This window comes from Molothrus aeneus, chromosome 13 (assembly GCF_037042795.1).
Source record: "Molothrus aeneus isolate 106 chromosome 13, BPBGC_Maene_1.0, whole genome shotgun sequence".
NCBI classification, from domain to species: Eukaryota; Metazoa; Chordata; class Aves; order Passeriformes; family Icteridae; genus Molothrus; species Molothrus aeneus.
In genome coordinates, this window is record NC_089658.1 from 8,838,928 (window position 1) to 8,859,474 (window position 20,547).

At 44.0% G+C, this 20,547-nt stretch overlaps 1 protein-coding gene across 1 annotated transcript in view; it reads right to left on the minus strand.

Annotated features, from left to right (window-relative positions):
• TNFAIP8L3 (TNF alpha induced protein 8 like 3) overlaps window positions 1-19,940 on the minus strand; it is a 44,627-nt gene extending 24,687 nt beyond the window's left edge. The window contains exon 1 of the mRNA XM_066558938.1: window positions 19,779-19,940. Coding sequence (XP_066415035.1) covers window positions 19,779-19,830 — 52 coding nt within the window. The 5' untranslated portion in view covers window positions 19,831-19,940. The remainder of the gene's footprint in view (window positions 1-19,778) is intronic.
• Window positions 19,941-20,547: the final 607 nt, after the last annotated feature.

A 20,547-nucleotide genomic window follows, 5' to 3' on the forward strand; every position in this document is an offset into this window, starting at 1 on the left:
TAGATTGAGATGGTTATTAATGCTAACACTTGGCACCTAGATAGTCTGTCAGAGTCTCTGCTCAGTAAGAACTGAGAAGTTCATTGCACTTGTCTTAGAAATGTCTCTCCATAATATCCATATTTGGAAAAGAAATGAGAAAAGACACTGAAGCAAAATATTCTTTTCCTCTCCAAGCAGAACTTAAGAAAATTTTATATTATGTCAAATTGTACTGAAAAAATGCTTTCACAGCAATCAGATTCTGAGGTGTTTAAAATTCTCTTACTTGACTTAGTTAAAAAACAATCTCACTGCTATGTCAAATTTGCTAGAAAGAGAATGACAGATCTGCCCTGAACTTCACGTATCAGGCACTTGTTCATTGTTCTTTCCTAATGAAATATCAAATTTTCACTCCTGTTTGGAAATCAAATGACAAGATTGTTTGACTACAACAAAGGCACTAATTAGAAAATTCCCTGGCAAATGACACAGCCAAGACTGATTTCTGTTCAAGAATATGATGTTTACCCTTGTTTGGGTAAATAAGAAATACAGAAGACAAGGATAATCAGTTATTTTGTGTATTCTAAACATTTTAGTCCCAAAAAAATTCCACATAAAATTATACTTTCAAGTCTTCTAAAAAATCCCAGTAGCATCTTTTACTTCCCACCTTCTCCTAAGCTGCAACCCTTTTCCTGCTGTATATGTTATCCATGTCAGAAAACAAATTCCTTTTGTTTTAATTTATCTGATCACATCAGCCTTGTTTGTACCCATTGGATTTGACACTCAAGCTGAGAATTTTCATTAAGGCCTGCAAAAGGACAGATTTTGGGACACAGCTAATCATGATTCCTTTATCCTTCCCATGTATTACGAACCACTCCAGGAAATGTCAACTTTCCAAAGCTTTTTAGCATTTGAACATTTTGATTGAGAAGGAATCCTCAGCCTGTCAGTGGTGTTGGTTTGTGCTTTTAAACATGAACGGTGTCTCTTTCTGCTCATGGCAGGGATCCCACTTCACACACCAGCTAATTAACCACAATTTACACTGAAGTACCAATGATTACTCTGCTGTAATGCTGCTGTTTCTTAGCAACCATGAAAGATATGGTAAAGGATGTGAGACAGAGACCCAAATAACATCATTTCCAGATTGAGAACTTCCACCTAGACTAACCTACAAGTGGGACAGTAAATTAATTTTAAATTTCCATTTCCCTACTTCAGTGCTATGTCCCTTTTAGGCTCTTGACAGTGTGTTTTCCCAGTCCATGATTACAGGTAAGCATTAACTTCCCTAGTGCTACTCCAAAAAAGAACCTTGTAAGGTTTAATTAGAAAAATATTTCCTGCATTATTCCCACATGATGACTTATGTCTAGCACTAATTCCTCACTTGATGGGAGTTCTACCAAACTAAAGCTGCAAGGTTAGGTCTTGCTTCAATGTTACACAATAAACAAAAATCTATTTTATTAGTGGCAAATTGGTAGTAGGTCATTATGGTTTTCCTCATAATCCTAATAAGGTATTTTGAGCATTTAAATTGCCTGACTCTGATCTGAAGAGACTTATTTTATGTATTAACCAACTTTATACTGCAAGACAATTCTGTCAATGCTTTTCAAAACTATTGACAGAATTTAAAAAAGTCTGACCACTGAAAGTCCAATTAAAAATCAAATTCCTTTAATATTTGATGAATCCTTTTATGACTTGCTATGTAGTTCTGCTCTGTGATTGCTACTTCCACATGATGATGTCAAAAGTGCAGATTTAATTTTTACTCTGGAAGAAATGGAAGATTGGTTTCTGTGATCCTATTTATATTCTGCTTTTGAACACAGGAATGACTGAAGTAGAAAACCAAAAAACAGACTTTGAAGTACCAAAGTAGGACAAAAACTGATGGCTCAAACTCAGATGATGCAGGTGCCCACATTTTGGATTATGTGTGCGAGGCACACAGAACGTGCAGCCATGGGAGACACACGTGGTAACGCTCCCAGCCCTGGCAGCTGGGAAAGCTGCCCTGGAAGGGATGAGCTTGAGGCAAGAACTCATCTCATGGGGGTCTCATGGGTCACGTGGGGGGCACAACCCCTGCAGGATGCATGTGGCACTCACATTTTCTGGAAAAATCCCTTCGCCCAGGATTTTTCTCCTGGGAAGTTGAGAAGCCTCAGAGAAAAGGGAAATAATTATTATCTCATTTGCTTCTCCTGTGTTTTGCTCCTCTGGAATGTGTTTGGAGATTGTTTACAGGTGATTGTTTCATTGGATTCAGGTGTGAGTTGTTTTCACTCATTGGCCAGTCAGGGCTAAGCTGTGCTGGGACTCTGAAGAGAATGAGGAGTTTTCATTATTATCTTTTTAGCCTTCTGTAAGTTGCCTTTCTGTATTCTTTAGTATAGTTTAGTATAGTATCCTTTAATATAATACAGTATCTTAAAATAATAAATTAGCCTTCTGAGAACATGGAGTCAGATTCATCATTCCTTCCTTCAGTGGAGCAAATACAACAGATGCAGAACTCCAGTGTCTGCACCACCACTGTGCTCAGCCTGTGATGGCAAACTCACCAAGGGCAGAGCAGGGGTGCCAGGAGGGAATGGGGCACCTGCCAGCCCTTCTGCAGTGGCACCTTCCTGGGACAGAGCCTGACCCCAGCATGGTGGTGCTGTCCCCCCTGGCACCAGGTGTTTCTCATCAGCAGGGCCAGGGCTGCCCTGAGCAGCTGCACCTGGGGCTACAAATGTGGGAGAAGCAGGGGAGGGGGTTATTCCTGTAGGGAAGGCTGGGGGAGAAGGTGGCTGTGGAAGGCTGGAGTATGGGACACACAGCTTGCAAGGTGAGTGAGCAGCTCCTGGTTCTTTGTCTTCTTGCTTGGGGCTGTTTGTTGTGAGAAATTGCTTTTCTGGTATCACAATGTACTCAGTTGTTGTTTGGGGTTTTGCTGCTGTTAGAGCTGGTGTGCTGGGCTAGAAGGAGCCCTGGTCCCACCTGGGCACTGCTCTGCCCAACAGTTCTTGGGCAGGCAAAACCTCTGTGAGAGAGGGTGGCCTTGTCACAGTGCCCCAGTCTGCATAGGGCAGGGCTTTGTGCTCCTTTTTGCTGCTGTGGCAGCAGGGACAGGTGGAACCTGGGGCTGCCTGCATGGCTGCTGTAGGTTTGTTTCACTGTCTCCTGGAACTGGGAAGGGATCCAAGTACTTGTGTAAGCTTTTCATTGTTTTTGCTGGAAGAAGTTAAATGTAGCAATCTGACATTACAGTTCTTTAGTCATACATTGATAGGGCATTTGGCAAAGTTCTACAAGAACCAAGGAGTCAATTCCCCTGGTACTGTGTGTGGTAACACCTCCACCAGCCAGTCTGACTATGGGTTTAAAGGACACCTCTTCACTCTCTGACTTTAAAAGGAAATCTGGTTTGGCAATGTTTGGATTTTTGCTTGTTTAGATTGTGTGGTTTTCTTTTTTGTTGTGCTTGGTTTTGGCTTTTTTTTTTTTTTTTTGGTTGGTTTGTTGCTTTTTAAAGCAGAGATATTAATTAGTAGTCTGAAACAAAGAGAGGAAACTATTGGATTAATCAGTATAAATAAGTACACTCTCCATACTCAAGAGGAGTTCACAGAAAGGGTATTTTCTTGTAGAGCAAGTTGACATGGTCCTTGGGAATACTGTTCTATTATCATTTTAGCTGCTTTCTGTTGAGGTATTTTATTTTCATCTAGAAGAGCAATGAACATGTATCTCCTTTAATACTCAAATGAATATCATCAAGGCTTGATAAGTTTATTTCTGGTAGCAGCATGGCTGAACATGATACCATGATGCCAATCACTTTGTTATAGTAATGTTGTTTGGCATTGCACTTCAGTAATTTTGCTCTGATGTGCTTTTCTTGTACAGCTCAGAGAGACTTTGCAGCTCTCTCCTTGAGAGGAAAAATGACTTTCCCCCTTGTCTTCCCTCTAGGCAATAAAACTTCAGAAAACCTTTTTTTTCTCTCCTCCCCCTCTTTCAGTCTGTTTACATTTTTCCAGGGAAAAGTTAGAGCACTATGAAATAAGGATTAAGGCTAACTATAACTCATAGGTTCTAACATTCCTTTTTATTTCTGGTTAAAAATCAGATTCCCAAGACAGATGGTGTGTTTAGTCTATCTTAGGTCACTTCAGGAACAGGTCTACTTTAGTAAGACTCTTTTCATTCCTGGTATATATAGCTGTGTTATAACAAGATTAAAATAAAAACCCCAGATGTTTAATGTATAAAATTACCTTGTCCAGTTTGACAGAAAGTGTGTCTGCTCCTCAGCACCTACACTTGGTATTTGTCTCCTGGCCTCACTGCACTGTTGAGCTCTGAATCAATGTATAATCAGTTTGCAGGCTGGGGGTAGATGGTGTCTTTTTGATTAAAACCCACCTTCCTTTTTTTCCAGCTGTAACTTATACCCACGAAGTGTTTCCAGTAGGCATTAGTCAAGTTGCATCTACAACTACCTATGGGTGATAAATTTTGCTATTAATGAAGAGGGAGAGGTTTGCCATGAGGTGTCAATAGTGGCTATAGGGCATGGAAGTATAAATGTTATTGACAGACCACCAGGTACAAGCTGTGATGATTTGGACTGGCTCTTTTGCTGCTTCCAAAGCCAGCTGGCCCAGCAGGTGGCTGCACCTGGCTCCTGCAGGGACATTGGCTCCCAGACAGGTGAGGCCAAGCCAGGCTCCAGGGCACTGCCTGCTGCAGCAGTACCCGAGGTGATGCTGGCAGGAATCAGTCTGGGGAGATGAGAATGGGTTGGGAAAGTGTTCTGACAGCATGGGGTGCACCTGATCTCATGGCTCAATGCCATCTATGGTTTTTGGCTGCTGCAGATTGGAGGATCAGGATATTTGAGTATGTTGGGTTGTTTTTTTTAATTGTTTTTTCAGCTCTGTCTTTATGAGCCTCTGCAACTGAACTGTCTGCATTTACACCTTGGAAAGCAATGCTTGTGTTAAAAATCACCTGCAATGTCATTAGGTAACTGATCACTGAATGAGGTGCAGCTGGCAGGGTCTGTTTGGCTGATATTAGGATGGGGTAATTTACACAGCTGTGAACTGAAGGAATTGTACCCTCCAGAACCATTGGAGGCTTTATATAAAAGACTATCAGTGTTAAAATGAGATGGAGTTAAGGAATGAGTATTGGCAAAGTTTATTCTGTGGGCTCACATGGAAAGTGAGTCAGGTTTGATGTAGAAAATGATTGTTTACATCACTGAGCTAAGGCTGTGAACTGCTGTGTACTGCTCCAGTGCCATAGAAACCTGGGGGTGAAGGAAATGAAACTTTATATAAATCATCTAATCCATTTCTTTCTCTGATAAGGCTAACAGCCTAGCAGAGATAGTTGTCTGATCTGTTCCTAAAGGCCAAGGTTCCTGCTCAGGGGTTGTAACTCTGATTTTCCCAAAGTCAGGCTGAATCTCCCTGGCTGCAAACCTGCTGGGTGCCTCTTGTCTCTCCAGCAGACACTGATCCCCCTGTGCATTAACAGGGCTCAGCATTCCTCCACTATGTGTGAGGGTGGAAAATGTTGTCTTGCCACCATTTCATTTCTAGGTCAAATAAACTGATCTTGAGAAGTGAGAGAATGACAATAACATTATCCACTACAGCTGCTTACTAGGAAGTGTTCAACCTGTGTTTCTACAGGCAAGGTGACTCTCAGAGCTCTGTTAATGAAAAGCTGTGTTTTGGCTGGAGCTGACTTTGGAGTTTGTTGTATTTCAGGCCAGGTTTGTTGTATTTCACCTGGCTCTGTAGAATTTGAGGGTTAGTGCCAGGTTACCAGGCCCTGTGACCTTTGAACAGGACTTACTGTTTCTTGCACTAAGGCACTGCCTGAGATGAAGCAGCGTTGGGCAGATGGTTTTAAAGCACAAATTCACACCCTAGGAAGCCAGCTTCCTGCAGGGAAGCCTTAACAGACAGGACTGGAAAATGTCCATGTTCCTCGGCCTGCACACAAGGGAGCTTGGCAGCAAGCACCTCTTGAGGAGAGGATTGTGTAGGTGGGTTATCAATGTGGAGTCCACACAAACTCCTTTATGTGCAAGATCTGAAAGTTGGGCTGCAAAGCAGGTAGTGCTCTCTGTGAGGTGGGAGAACTTTTCCCTGTGGCTTCCAGCAGGTTCCTCATGGATGCTGGAGTGTTACACCATGGTGTGTGCACAAAGGCCAGGCAGGAAGGCCTCTGTCCAATCACTTAATCAGGATCTTTTTTTTTTGTGCTTGATCCCACCTTGCAAAGACTTGTATCAAAGAATACACCAGCAGGATAATGCTGCCAAACTCCTTCTGGTAAATTCTCTCTGGGTGAATGGCTTTCCTCATTTCAGAAAGAATATATTTAAGGGAAAAGCAAAACAAAGTAACACAGGATAACTTCAAATTGTGGGGTCTAGTTTGATTCCAAACATATTTTCACTGCCAGAAAGCAAAACAGTTGGAATCAGAAACAAATGGGAAAATGGGGGGGGGAAAATGTGTGCTCCCTTTAGCTCAACTGATAAAAATATGAATTTTCTACTTTTGCTTGTAACATTCCTTTGTCTTATGGTATGCAGTAGCACTGTTTATTGAAAATAATTATTTCAATCACCTGATTAATGTGACAAAAAGTCAAGTCTGGTTAAGATAAAGTAGTGTACAAACTGCAGTCTTTGTCATAACTGAAAGTCCTTATTGAATGCATATGCATCTTTCACATTTGAGATGATGTGTGAACTGCAGAAGTGCAGATTTTTTCTCTGGTAGGGAAAGAAGGCCTCTGATAATAGACCTATAAAAGTATCATGAGGGACCATGCCCTGTATTGATATTAGTATTTACATCCTTTTCATAAAACACCTCAGGGTTCTTACTGCACAAGAGTAATGGAAGACATTCCTCATCTAAAAATAGTGAAGGTAAAAACAGACAAAGACCAGGAATGGGAGGAGAAATAGACACAACTGAAAAACTTGCTTAAGGCTGTCATTAAGATCCTGCTGACAGCCCAGCACTTTATCCACCAGATTTTGCAAAGTTATCATATGGGAGGTTGCACAAAGAAATTAGCCCAGTATATTTACAGTGTCCTTAAATTTCCAGTTTTATTTGTTTTGAAATTCAGGAAGGTGTTATTTAACAGAAACCTAAAGCTGCAAGGTGTATTTTGAAAGATATACAGATTACAGATGCCTTTTACAATGTACTAAATTGGTTTAAGATGAATACAGTGTTATTAGTGCACAAACCTAACTGGGGTGTCACACAAAGAAAGGATTCCTGCCACTATAGGTTTTTTGGGGGTTTTTTGGTGTTTTTTTTTGTTGTTGTTGTTGTTTGGTTTTTTGTGTATGTGTTTGGGGTTCTTTTTATGAAGGAAAAACTTATTTGGCTATTTTCTTTCAATCTTTTTTTCCAAATGAGCATGTGAAAACATGGCAAAGCTTCTCAAGTACTGCCATTCCTGTTACTCTGCATGTCTGTCCCTGAGTTAGAACATCTCTGAATTACATAAACCCCAAATCAGTAATCCATCTGTTGAAATCTGACACATCCATGCACATCCTGCACTTCCTAAACCCTTTCAGTGCAGCCATCTAACATTTCTTCTGTGATGTCTGCTCCACCTAAATAGCTGCTACTGCAGAACCAGTCCCCTGCTTTCAATGGCTCGGGCAGCACTGTCCCAGGGTTAATTTTCATTTGCTACAGACAAGCTTCTGGTTCCCCTTTGTCACCATGAAAGCTGTGTGTCTGTGAGCCCAAGTGAAAGTAACTTTAAATACCAATTTTGTATGTTTGTGTTCATATTAACTCCTTTGTGGTGTGTCTGCTAAAAAGAAAAAGAGAAGGAAAAAATCGAGTAAGAGCATCTGGACCAACTCCTACCACAATCCAGGTCTGCCACCCTCAAGGGCTGGGGAGCAGTTGCAGAGGGTCTGCATGCAGGATTTTTCCCTCAGCAGCAGCAGCACTGTGACTCCCTAGGGATGCAGTTTCCTGGCCATGGTGTGCCTGGGGCAGCTCTGGAGGGCAGAGACTGCTCTGTCCCCGCTGCCTCTGCGGTTCTGATGGCACAATCACACCCTGTACCATTCTTTCTTCCCCAGAACTGTTATTCCACACTATACATCTCAAGAGCTGTGGAGGCTACACCTTCTCTGGTTTATTCAGGTTGTGACATTTATTAAGAATATTTAGAACTTGGTGTTACCTACTGGTGTGTGTGCAGCTCCCATTGATGGTAAGAGGGAATGATGATTAGCAGAGTGAAAAACGTGAGCCAGCAGGATAAATGACTTCCACTCTGCCCAACACTGTTCTCTTTACTAGGTGTTTATGATGTTCTGTATGTTCCTGTGCAGGAAATTGCTTTTTTATTGTTTGTCCTCCTGCCTCCCTGGGGATGGTGCTAACAAACCTCCTGAAGTCTATGACTTGAAAGTCTTCAGATTTCCTTCTATATATAGCATTTCCTTACTAAGGGAAAATCTTTTTTGTCCACTTTACATATGTATAAAAAAGCTGAGTTATATTCTATCACATGCTGTTTGTATAAAAAATGTTTTCACCTCAAAAAATGCTAGACCAAGGCAAGCTTCAAACCAAATGAATTCAAGTAGATAGCTGTAAAACTTCTTCAGCAACAAGATTACTGTGAGCTTTATGATCTCATATGTATTTTTATCACTTTATCATAGTAAAGAAACCACATTGCTTTAAAAGCAAGCTAAGTACTTATTTAAAGATTTGTTTTCAATCTCTTTAATGGCATATGAGCAGAGATTGTATTTTAGTCAGTTATGAAGTGACTAAGTATAGGCCTTAACTGTCCCTAAAATAATGCCCATAAGAAGTGTAACTACTGCCTTAATGCCTGCAAAAGAGAGGAAAGAAGGGAAGTATTCCAGAATTGGTTGTTTAACATAATGGCATGCATGCTATCTGAATTCCATCAGAGGAGGCTACAAGGAAAAAGGAATTACAAATATAGAAAAGCTTCTTCAGTGACAAGTATATAATTATTTTTAAACAACCCCTTGCAGTCTGCACGGGTTATTTGCTATGTCTAGTCATGCTTTATTTCAGTGCTCAGCCAGAGGTGTTCCACGTGCACACTTCTGCTTGTCATTGACTGCTGTAACTTCAAGGAAATTTAATTCTGTTATACCAAAATATGGAAAACACTGAATAATCTCTCCCCCACCATCACCCTAAATTCTCTTCCTACATGTCACATGTCTGTTCTTTAATACTACTCAGCTGTTGCTAAGGCATCGCTTCCCTCAGCAGGTCCTGGCAGGTAAATACAGAGAGCTCAGACAGAGCAGGGCAACTGTACCCACCCTGCAGCCATGGATGGCAAAGGCACACACAGCCCTGGGCAATCTGAAACAGGTTCTGGCTGCAGGATGGGAGATTGTCCTGCTGCCCTGTGCCAGGCCAACGGGGAGGGCAGAGCTGTGCCCTCCCTGCCTGCCAGGCAGGACTCTGTCCCTCTCTGGTCACTCACGGGGTGCTGCTGACCCAGGACATGTGGGGACATGGCTTGGACAGAGCCAGCAATCCAGAGAGAGATGCTGTGGTGGGAGATGGGGACCCTGCTTCTGGGCACCTTGTTTCTCTTCCCCAGTGATGGGAGAGGAAACCTGAGAGTCAGGGTGGCTGCTGACCTCCAAATTTTAGTTTGAATTAGCTCAAGCCAGTCAGTAGCAGAGTGGAAGGGTGGATGTGGCACTGTGCTGGTGCTCTGGTGAGGCTGTACCCACTTGGCAATCCCTGTGCTTCAGCCCTTACCCTGAAGCCTCCCTCAGTGCATTCCTGTGCTCTCATCCTGGTCTTATTGGCAGAAGAAAATTGAAATAGACATTCTTGTCCCAAGTGAAGATGAGTTTAGTTTACAGAAGTGTATTTTGCTTTCACAGTTGTTTAAAGCTTCTGATTACTTTCCAGAGCAGTTTCTGTGAATTCTCTTCTAATATTTTTTGAATGAAAGTATATTGTCACTTTTTAATAAATATAAACTTGTTACCTTGTGTGAGGGAGATCTGCGTGCTGTGATTCTACACAAAGCTCTGCAAAATGGCAAGGCTCTGGTTTCCTTTATTCCTGGTAGTTAAGCTCTGTCAGTAGAAAACAGTGTCCTCCTCTGACCTCCTTTGATCAGTGCCAGTCACAGGCTGCTGTGTCTGGTGACAGATGCAATTCTACCCTGGACCTGCTCTTCAAGCCCAACTATTTGAACTGAGAGGGGTGAGGATATACTGTTTCTTCAGGGAGTTGTTCATTCAGGAATGCATTCTGGAAATAGCTGCGAAGCCCTTGCTGTCTGTGAAGATGCTATTCTCATTTTCTGGAAAATATTGCAGCTACCTGTTTCAGTATTTCAAAATCAATTTAACTTTCCTGATCCCACTTGGAAGCCCACTGTCTGTATTTTTTGTTTGCTAGAAGAAGCATGTTAGTTCCTGTTTCTAGAACCTTTAATTACAATGCCAAGTCAATATCTTACTTCCATCAATTTCCCCTTTCTTCAAATATAACCTAACAGCATTTATTCTCTTCTTTTAGTGGTAGAAATCATAAACCAAAGAGCATTTGAGAAGAAATGAGTTAAGGAAGAAAAATCAGATCAATACTTGAAGCTTTGAGGCTTGAGGGGGAACAGCATATTGGCTGGGATACAGAAGTGAGAAATCAGTGAAGTGCTAGGAAGATGTGGGTATCTGGAGAATGGACGCAAATTGTTGGTGTAAGATATGAGGGTGGATAGGAAAAGAGAGAATTTAAAAGTATTCTAGAGGTTAGGAAATGGAGAATATAGCCAAAATGTGGGTGCCTGCCTTCCTGCAAGGGCCTTAGCCTCTGGTGGCAGGGGCAGTCCAAGCAAGGGTGCTTGAAGGAAACTTTAGCCCTTCCTTGCTCTGTCCCTGTGCCTTTCCTCAAAGCAGGAGGAGTTTCTGCCTGTCCTCCCTGTCCTGCTCCTGATGGAGTGGAAACATCCATTTATACCAGCACAAGTGTGTAGCAACATAACACTGAATGTGTCTATTTTCTGTCTGTCCCCAACTTTCTAGGCTTTCAAACTCCTAGCATGGAGTAAAATCAGCAAGTTTAAGAGAAAGTTGTGCAAAAGTGAACGACAGCAACTAGTTAAGAGCCCTAGCTCACAGTTTGGCCTCAGAACTGCAGGAGATATCCAGGTCTGGAGGATAAACAGATGCCAGCTGATTAACTACTCAGTCTCGGGACTGCTTTAAACCCTCTGGCATCTGATTTAATCCAAACTACGAAGTTAAATCATGGAGTTGTGGAAAACATTGGTATTCATCTGTCCTTGAGACAATTTGTTCTTGGCTTCCCATCAGTTCTGTATGATTTCTGTAAGGGGAAGTGCTCTACAGAGAAATGCCAGTGGTGACTGTTTTGGATGAGTGTACAGGTCTGGGGGTTTGGGGTGGTTGTTTTTGTTTCTTGTTGTTGCTTTTGCATTTGGTCGTGGGTTTTTGATTTGGAGGAGAGGAATGGACAGGAGTGCAGGCAGGAGCAAACTCTCTTGGGGCTGTATCTGCCCCAAGGATGGAAAGTGTTACATCCTTCTTATGCAGGATAATCTGACCTTTAAGAACTGGTATAGAAATAGACTCCTAAAAACAAATGCAGGTAAGAGAGAAGCCACAGAAACCTCAGCTGAGGTCAGGCTAGATCCATACACCAGAAATTTCTGATACAGGTGAGGTTTTCATCACTGAACAGAAACTTCCTCTGTTATACAGACCCTGGTGTATTTAAAGAGCACTGGTCAGTCCAAAGGGATAAGAAGGGGACACTGGCACTGTATAAAATTTGTGCAAGTGGTTTTTATGTATACTTAGGCTTGAACTTTTTTATCCCATTCTTAAACCTGTAATTCCAGTTAATATTTTTCCTCACCAATTCTTTATCACTTTCTAATTAATCCAGTAGCTGTGCATCATAATGACTGTACTGATTACTTTTATATCTACGAGTAAACATTCTTCCTAACAGTGGAGATGATTAATAATGTATAAAAATAGTGAGGTACCAACTATAACCTGCTTTGAAGTGAACATGAAGGTCATTCTTGATACCTTTAGCCTACTTCCTTCTCACTTCTGGGAGTCAGAGGGAAATGATGCACAAAAACACAACTCTAAAATTAAATGCAAGTAAACGAGAGCTGCAGATAGTCACCTGGCATAACACTATATGGCACAGAGCTTTTGTTGAAAAAATAATCTGAAAGATAGGGTTATTTTTAGTTTTTTTAATTAAGATAACTGACTTGAAAAGTCTAAAGAAACCTGTATTTGTTTGATCTGCATCTGTCAGTGATTTGACCATGTAAACTATAGGCTCTAGAAGTAAATGGAAAATTATTTGGAAAGGAAGCACTAACACAATAATAGAGTTAAATTCTCTCTTTGAAGAAATGTATTAATTTTTCCTGCAACACAAACTGCTTGGATAAACAAAGTTAATGCCAGGAACGAGCTGGTGATAAGTGAGGTATTATGCTAACTTTTACTATTAGTGTTTCAGAAGATTGCCTTTCATATTAAGCTAGCACTAGTCAGAAGACCTAGGAGAATGGTGAAGTGTTTGTTTCATAGATGGCATCATCTTCCTGCCCTGTTTTGTGTTGTTATATCAACAGATGTCAGCCAAAACCTACACCTGTACAGAGGGACTGGTCAGCCTGTTCCTCTGCAGAAACAGAGCAGAGCCAACTGCTCAAACCTGACATAAACCAGCATCTGTACCAAGGAGGGATTAGTGACCCTGAAAGGACATCCAAGTGACTCTTGCCCTTTCCCAGCCTATTTTGTTAAAGATGTCTGCCTTAAAGAGCAGAAAAACTCACTGGCTACCAGCCCATATCTGAGCTCAGCTTGGCTCCTCAAGTTGATGTTTGAGGCTTGGCTATAAAGTTGTAGTTATTGCAGCAAGTCTCAGCCTCCCATGAATCTCCTCCAGCTGCACTTGTCAGCCCATGAAACGACCTCCCATAATGTAACTGGCAAAGATTTCTGCAGGCAAACAGCAAATAACACACTTTTAATTGGGCAAGGCTCCAAACCCAGGTCTGAGCCCAGGGAAGCTGCCCTGAGCAGGGTCCCTGAGCAGCCTGGACAGCCCTGAGCATCAGAGACCACAGCAAGAGTGAAGAACCTCTGCAGCCTGCTCTGACCACAGGATGTCTGTAAATACACCAGCACAGACCCTTTTGTCCATGCATTGTCCTGCCATCTGGATACAGGCTGAATTCTTTCCCACACTCCAAATGTTGTTTAATTCATACTGGCCACTGTTATCCTCTGTCTCATGCCAGGACATTTAGTGGGAGGCTATCTAGCATGGGCTGAAACAGTGCCAGGAGGAGTATTAATAGATAAACAGTTTAGAGGATTGTGTACCACTGCTTGGGCTCACAGCCAGCTCCTGCTTAGTTTACCAGATAAAACAGTGAGGTCTCAAAGTTACAGGGTTCTCCTGCCTTCCTGGGAGGGCCTGTCACCCTAAGGCTGATGCTGTGGGTAGAATGCAAGTACCAAAGGTCTCAGAGTTTTCAGGAAAACTCTCTCATGTGTCTGGCACACTGTTGTCCTTTTTACCTGGGATTTATAGCTTGATTGCCCTGTTACCAGCTAAATAAGGTGACATACTCTTCCCACCATGACTTTTTAGTCTTTGCTGTAGAGAAGATGAAAGGCTAAAAGATTTATTTCTTCAAAGGGGAAGTGTAAGTTTTTTGAGGCAGTGCACTCATTCCTTTGTACAGGTCACTCCTTACTGCCAAAATATCACTTTAAATAGAAGTCAGTCTCATCCCAGACCTTTGGCAAGGCAGACAGGAACGGCCAATAATTGCTGTGTGGCAGCAATTGCTTCATATTCCTAGTTATGAGTTTAATATGCCATCATAAATTCCTTGTCCATACCCATGTATTAGAGATTGGAGGCTTCCTGCTGACTGACTGCTAGCAGCCCCAAAATTTCAGGTGGGGGAACAGCTTGATCATGATCTTGCACAGGCAGGCGAGCTTGGGCTTCGATCCAGTGCTTCATGAAGTTCATATTTCCACTTGATTTTAAGAACAGAACCCATAACAAACTGACTTGTTCAAGTGAATTATTGTTTGTCCAAGGTGTCAATTCAATTTGACAAAAGTGGAATTATTCATGGTCTTTACTATCCTTACTGTGTGATTAGAATTTTTTCCCTTTAAAGTTTTTACTCCTTTTTTTTTTTTTTTTTCCCCTGCTGGACAAGGCTCCCTGACTGGCAGCTGCTGTGCTAATGAGGGCTCTGCATGCAAATCAGCAGCCCAGGTGATTCCTGGAGGGAACACTAAAAGAAAAAATTCACCCAGCCAGGCTCTTGGCTCACATCCTTGCCCTGGCTGTTGCTGCCTGCTGCCTGCTCATCCCAAAGCATCTCTTGCCCACTCTCTTGGCAGACAGAGCTGGACCTGTCTCAGTTTGCAGGGTGATGCAGAGGCTCTGTAACAGTCTGGTGCACAGGTCCCATGGCATGTTGGCTCATGTCTGTTGTCTGTCCATCTCTTTTTTTAATTAGCTCTGTTTTCCTTTGTTGTCCAGCAGAAAGCAAAGGGAGAGCCTTTATTAGATAGTTGCTTGAAAGAACTTCATAAAAATTCTTTGCTTCCAAAATATTTTTCTAGTTTTCATACCTAGAACATGTTATCTACTATTTCTTCTGGCTTGTCTGAAGTCTAATAAATATTATTGTTTATCTTTGGAACATTCTATGTAGAATCAAAACAAGGCTTTGGTAAACCAAACCCCTCCTCCTTCACACAAGTATTCCTTGGGGCAAAGGCTCTGTTTTTCAAATGTGTGTGTGATAGAGCAAAAGGTTAAACAAGGCTTACTTGCACTATATGTCACATAAGCATGTTACTGATGCCTCAAATAATAAATCTTAAATGTCCTCATTACACTTTCTAATTAATTTTGTATTTACAAGAATATATTAACACTTGAATGGCATTAACTCTGTAAAACAGTGATTAAAATATATAACAGGCTTCAAAGATTAACATCACAGAACTACAGATAGTTCACATAACATGATAAATAATTTGCAGAAAAAATTACTCGCTGAGCATTGCAAATCAAATAATAGTGCAGCTCTAGAAAAATTATTCATGTCTGTAGAGGTCATTTTCACCAGTAAATAATGTTTAAATCTGTTGGGCTTTTTACCAAGTATATATTTATTGTCCAGGGGAAAGCTCAGATAATTTATCAAGTAATTTTAAATGCATTACCATTTTTTTTGTGCTAAGAGTTCCAGGGTAAGATGTTGGCTCTGTTGAAGATGTACTGAAGTAATAATCAGGGTCCCATTACCCTTATGGACACAAGTCTGGTGATAAGGTCCCCTTCATCTTGTTATGCTTCCATTATACAAAGCTGTAGGCTTCACACTGTCAATTCTTAAAAACCTCAAAAACCCAAACCCCTGCCACCAATTTAGAGCTTTACTTGGGTACAAGCTGCTCTTTTCTAGGCCAAACATCTTTTGACTTCTGTGGAAGGAAAGCCAGAGAAGGGACCAGCAACAGTTTGTTCTCCACAGAATGTTAAACTTCATGAGGATAATCTGTATTGTTTCAGAGGCCATGCAGGCAATTTAGCCTCTGGTTATCTTATGTTACTATTGTAACATAACAGCTCCATCAAAACAAATATGGAAATCCATGCTGTGACTTAGTGGCTTGTATGAAGGCTGAAATCAGTGCAGATAAGAGCTACATGGCCAAATTCCTGCCTGTTTCAGCCAGGGAACCTAGGACAAGGCACACCAAATGAAGGTCTCACACCTTTATTCTCCTACATGCAGAATTTCCAAACCCACTGTGAAATAATTTCTGTTGGTGATGACCTGAATTTCTGTGAAATATTACTCTGAAAGATGACATGGAGGATCATTCTTTCATGTGGCAGGATGACTATGAAAGAGTTGAGGGAAAGGAGACCATTACTCTATTGAAAAGGGCTTTTTTGAAACCCAACCTCTCAATAGGTGGACATTAAAAAGTGAGAACAATGTTCTATTTTAAGATTTCCTGTTCAGTTCTCAAAAGCTCTTCTGTAGGACAAGAAAAAGAATGTGACTAGTCACCTCAACAGTAAAACTAGAAATTTCATTAGCTAGTAAGCATGTAACTTTTCTTCTTTTGCACCAGAATACATAATTTTTTCAGAATCATGAAGACCTGTTTAATGGTTTAATAGGAGTCTGTCTCATGAGTAACCATGTTTGAAAACCAAAGATTTCTGACCCTCTAGACACCCCAAGTGCAGAGCAGTAATAGATGGGTGTGGGAGGCTTGTGGGAGCCAAGGCTGTAGAGCTGGATGTTGTTAGAGGTGTGGTGGTTTTTCTGTTTGTTTGCTTTAAAGTACAGCTGACATCTTGCGCTGCTCACATATAAGGAGTCTTTTGTTTGCACCATATGAATATGAAGATGCTATTGTGACAACATGTTCAGAATAAATACAGAAAAAGAATTTCTGCCTCCTTGAGACTCAAGTTTGAAGAGGGCTACTAAAGCCAAGAGGCTGCTGGGATGTTGGAGCAAGACTCCAGCAGGTTCTTGGAAGCCCTGTGTGTATGGCAGATGGTGAGGGGCACTAGGTATCCTCCTGCACACCCCTGTGAGCCCAGGAATGGCAAGGGTGCCACTCACTGGGACAGGACAAAGGGCTGGGGGAGCACTGCACGAGCAGCACAATCCCTGAATTGGGCTGTGCTTAAAACATCTGTGCTGCATCAGCGTGGTGGAGCCCTGGAGATGAAGCACTCTGCATCCCAGGGGGCTCAGGCATGGGCCAGGCTCAGCAGCGCCTGCAGGGAGCTCGAGCTGTGCCAGCTGAAGCCTGGGCAAGTGTGAGGACTGGTAATGAGGAGAGCAAGCTGAACACTGGGCTGCTGTCAGCTTCAGTGCACAATTCTAGCTGTACTAAAATCAATGTCCAAAATCAAACCAGCAGCAGGACTTCATCCCAAATTTTCCTCCAAGACACTGTGCTTGCCCTATGAGCTGTGGGGTGGGCGAGGGGGTGGCTGAGCCCCACACTGAGCCCCTCAGCTGCTGTGCCTGCAGCAGTGACTGACAGCCTGACTGAACACCCACGTACAGAGAGAGGCTGCACTACACATATGGCAGAGAACAGAAAAAACACCCAAGGAAATCTAGCAAAAATATCTCTTTTTCAGAAGACGGTGGGGGATACAAAGAACATGTAATTCTTTAGTGCAGGAAAAAAAAATTGCAGCTGGGTAAGACAAAACATCCAAGTTTTCTCTCTATTCCAATTTTATTCTACTGCATAGGCATCTGCCATGTATGGCCAAAATACCAGATTTTTCTTCTCTTAAATGGAACAAAGGAGGAATAGAAAAGAGGAAAGGAGACTGATGAGCATCAACTCTTGGCAGCTAGCAAGTGATGACATGAAAACCACTTATGGCAATCTCTGAGCATAGTTATTTTAATTTATTTAAAAGAAATTCCTATTCAGAACAGGAGTAAATTGTTGGCAGGAGCTCTATTACATTAATTTGTCTATAAATGTAATGTTTGTAACTTGCTCTTCATGCATGGCTTGGAAGATTTGTTTGGATGAAAAATTATAGCTGTTGGTGGTCTTTGCAAGTAAGCTCAGTCTACCAGAGCTCTGTGAATATAAGGAGCTCTGTGACCTGTTGCTGGTCTTCTTTAATTCTTTAGATCTCAAGTAAGAAAAACAAAGCAAGATATCAGGAGTAAATACCCCTATATTTAAAACAGAATTAGATTTCAGATTACGCTATGAAATGTTCTGCTGGGAGACTAGAAAACACATTTATCTTATGACTTCCTACTGTTGTTTATCACTGCTGTATTAATAGGACAGGTGAACTATTAAAAAAAATATGCTTTTCTGCCTTTGTAGTTAGAACATTGGTGCTCAAATTCTTCTTTTTGGGGATGCAGGAGGGTGTTAGCTGGCATGAAGTACATGTCCAAACTGGACTGGTCATGGTGAGAAGATTTTTCTCAAATATCTAATAACATAACACAGCAACTTTGTATTTGGATTTATTATGATCACTGGCACTATTTCACTATTCCAATTGCACTTGCATCTGATGCCAGTTAAATGTCTTCAGAGAAGGCTGTCTATGACTTTCACTGTGGGAAGCTGGAGGTCAAACAGGTTCCTTCTGCACCTGGTGCCAGTGACAGCCCCAGCATCTGTCAGGTGCCAGCCGTGTGTGTGACACCCCTGCAGCCTGGTCCTGTCTGTGTGTGACACCCCTGCAGCCCAGGGCTGTCTGTGTGTGTGTGTGTGACACCCCTGCAGCCCGGTCCTGTCTCTGTGTCTGTGTGTGTGTGACACCCCTGCAGCCCGGTCCTGTCTGTGTGTGTGTGACACCCCTGCAGCCCGGTCCTGTCTCTGTGTCTGTGTGTGTGTGACACCCCTGCAGCCCGGTCCTGTCTCTGTGTCTCCGTGTGTGTGACACCCCTGCAGCCCGGTCCTGTGTCTGTGTGTGTGACACCCCTGCAGCCCGGTCCTGTCTGTCTGTCTGTCTGTGTGTGTGACACCCCTGCAGCCCGGTCCTGTCTCTGTGTCTCCGTGTGTGTGACACCCCTGCAGCCCGGTCCTGTCTGTCTGTCTGTCTGTGTGACACCCCTGCAGCCCGGTCCTGTCTCTGTGTCTCCGTGTGTGTGACACCCCTGCAGCCCGGTCCTGTCTCTGTGTCTCCGTGTGTGTGACACCCCTGCAGCCTGGTCCTGTCTGTGTGTGTGTGACACCCCTGCAGCCCGGTCCTGTCTGTCTGTCTGTGTGTGTGACACCCCTGCAGCCCGCTCTGCTGCGGGCAGGGTGATACCCCCGTTGCCCCAAGGCTCGGGCACCCAGAGCTGTGGCCGGGAGGTGACAGCGCATCTCGGGGCCACGTGCTGTGCCGGCAGAGCGAACCCATCTCTGTGTGTTTCACACGAGTTTGTTGTCCCCGGTTTTACCATGTGTGCGGGATGGCCTTTGCCTACGGCGCATAGCCCATAATTTGTTTCGCGTAAGCCACAAGAACGGGAACGTTTGGAAAAGGCAGGAGAGGTTTTTAATTTTTTTTCCTTCTGTCTCATCCAAGAACTATGCGGGTTGCAGCAACCCAACAGCATGGTTCCTGTGACAAGTTAAGACTTGAAAACAAAAGCCCAGCATGCCGGGGGCTCGGCTCCGGACGGGGGCGGCCCCCCTTGGGTACGCGCGGTGCTCCCGGAGCCATAGCGGAATAGCCGCGACCAAACCCCCGAAAACTTTGCAGCCCCTGGGTATGAAGCATCAGCTAGCGGCAGCACCGCGGTTTAATCAGCTGTCAGGGCACAGCCCTTGGGGCAGCTCTCCCGCACCCCGGGCGCAGCGGAGCGCAGCCCCGAGCCCGCGGTCCGTGCCCGAGAGCCGCGGCAGCGCGGCCGGACCGGGGGCGATGCTCGGCTCCGCCGGGGCCGCGGCAGCGGGGATGGCGCTGCCCGGAGCCGCCTCACGGCACGGGGACCCGAGAGCGGGGATGGCGCTGCCCTGTGCCCTCAGCCTGGCAGCGCTGCCCGGAGCCGCCTCACGGCACGGGGACCCGGGAGCAGCGCACGGGAAGGGACCGGAGCCCGCGCCCGTCCGCCGCGCGGCCGGCGCTTACCTGCGGGCGAGACCAGCTCGCCTTCGCTGAGCTCCGCCGAGTCCGAGTCCATGCTGCAGGCTCCGCGGGGCCGCCGCTGGCAGGCAGGAGCAGTGCCCGGAGCGGCGGAGCGCTGCCCGCTCCCTCCCTGCGCTCGCCGCCGCCGCAGCGGCCGCCCCGCCGAGCGCCATTGGCTGCGGGCGCAGCGGGGCCGGGCGGGCGCGGCCGGGGCGGAGGCAGCGGGGGCGCGGCCGGGGAGCGGCTCCTGCCCCGCTCTGGCACGAGTTGGGCTGCACGGCCCGGGGCGGCTCCCCAGGCAGCGCTGCCGAGCGCAAAAATACCGAAATGACCGTCCTGTACATGGCCATCGCATCTCCCGTCTGTGTTTCCAGTCACTCTTCTTGTAGATGTCTCCCCTGAGTTTCAGTCGCCTTCTCTCTTTTCCCTGGTTCTGTCTCCTTTACCATAAACGTCCTCAAAAATTAGAGAGGAAGCCAATTGGCAAGTGCCAGTTCTTGTCGGGTATTAGTGCCCAGAAGAATGGTGGAAGTCTGAATTCTGTTGCTTCCTGATTATATGTTTTTCCGAGGGAGACAGTGCAATATCTGGTAAATGGCCATGCCATTAGATTGTTTTGAAATGCAAAATTGTGTGTTAGATTCTGCAGGCTTTGCTTCTGTCATACAAGCTACTACAATCATAAGCCATCCCTTAATTCAGAGGGTTGAGGTCACTTGTTCAGCTCTGAGGTTAGTCAGATCTTACCCTTTACTTTTATTCACTTCTAGCT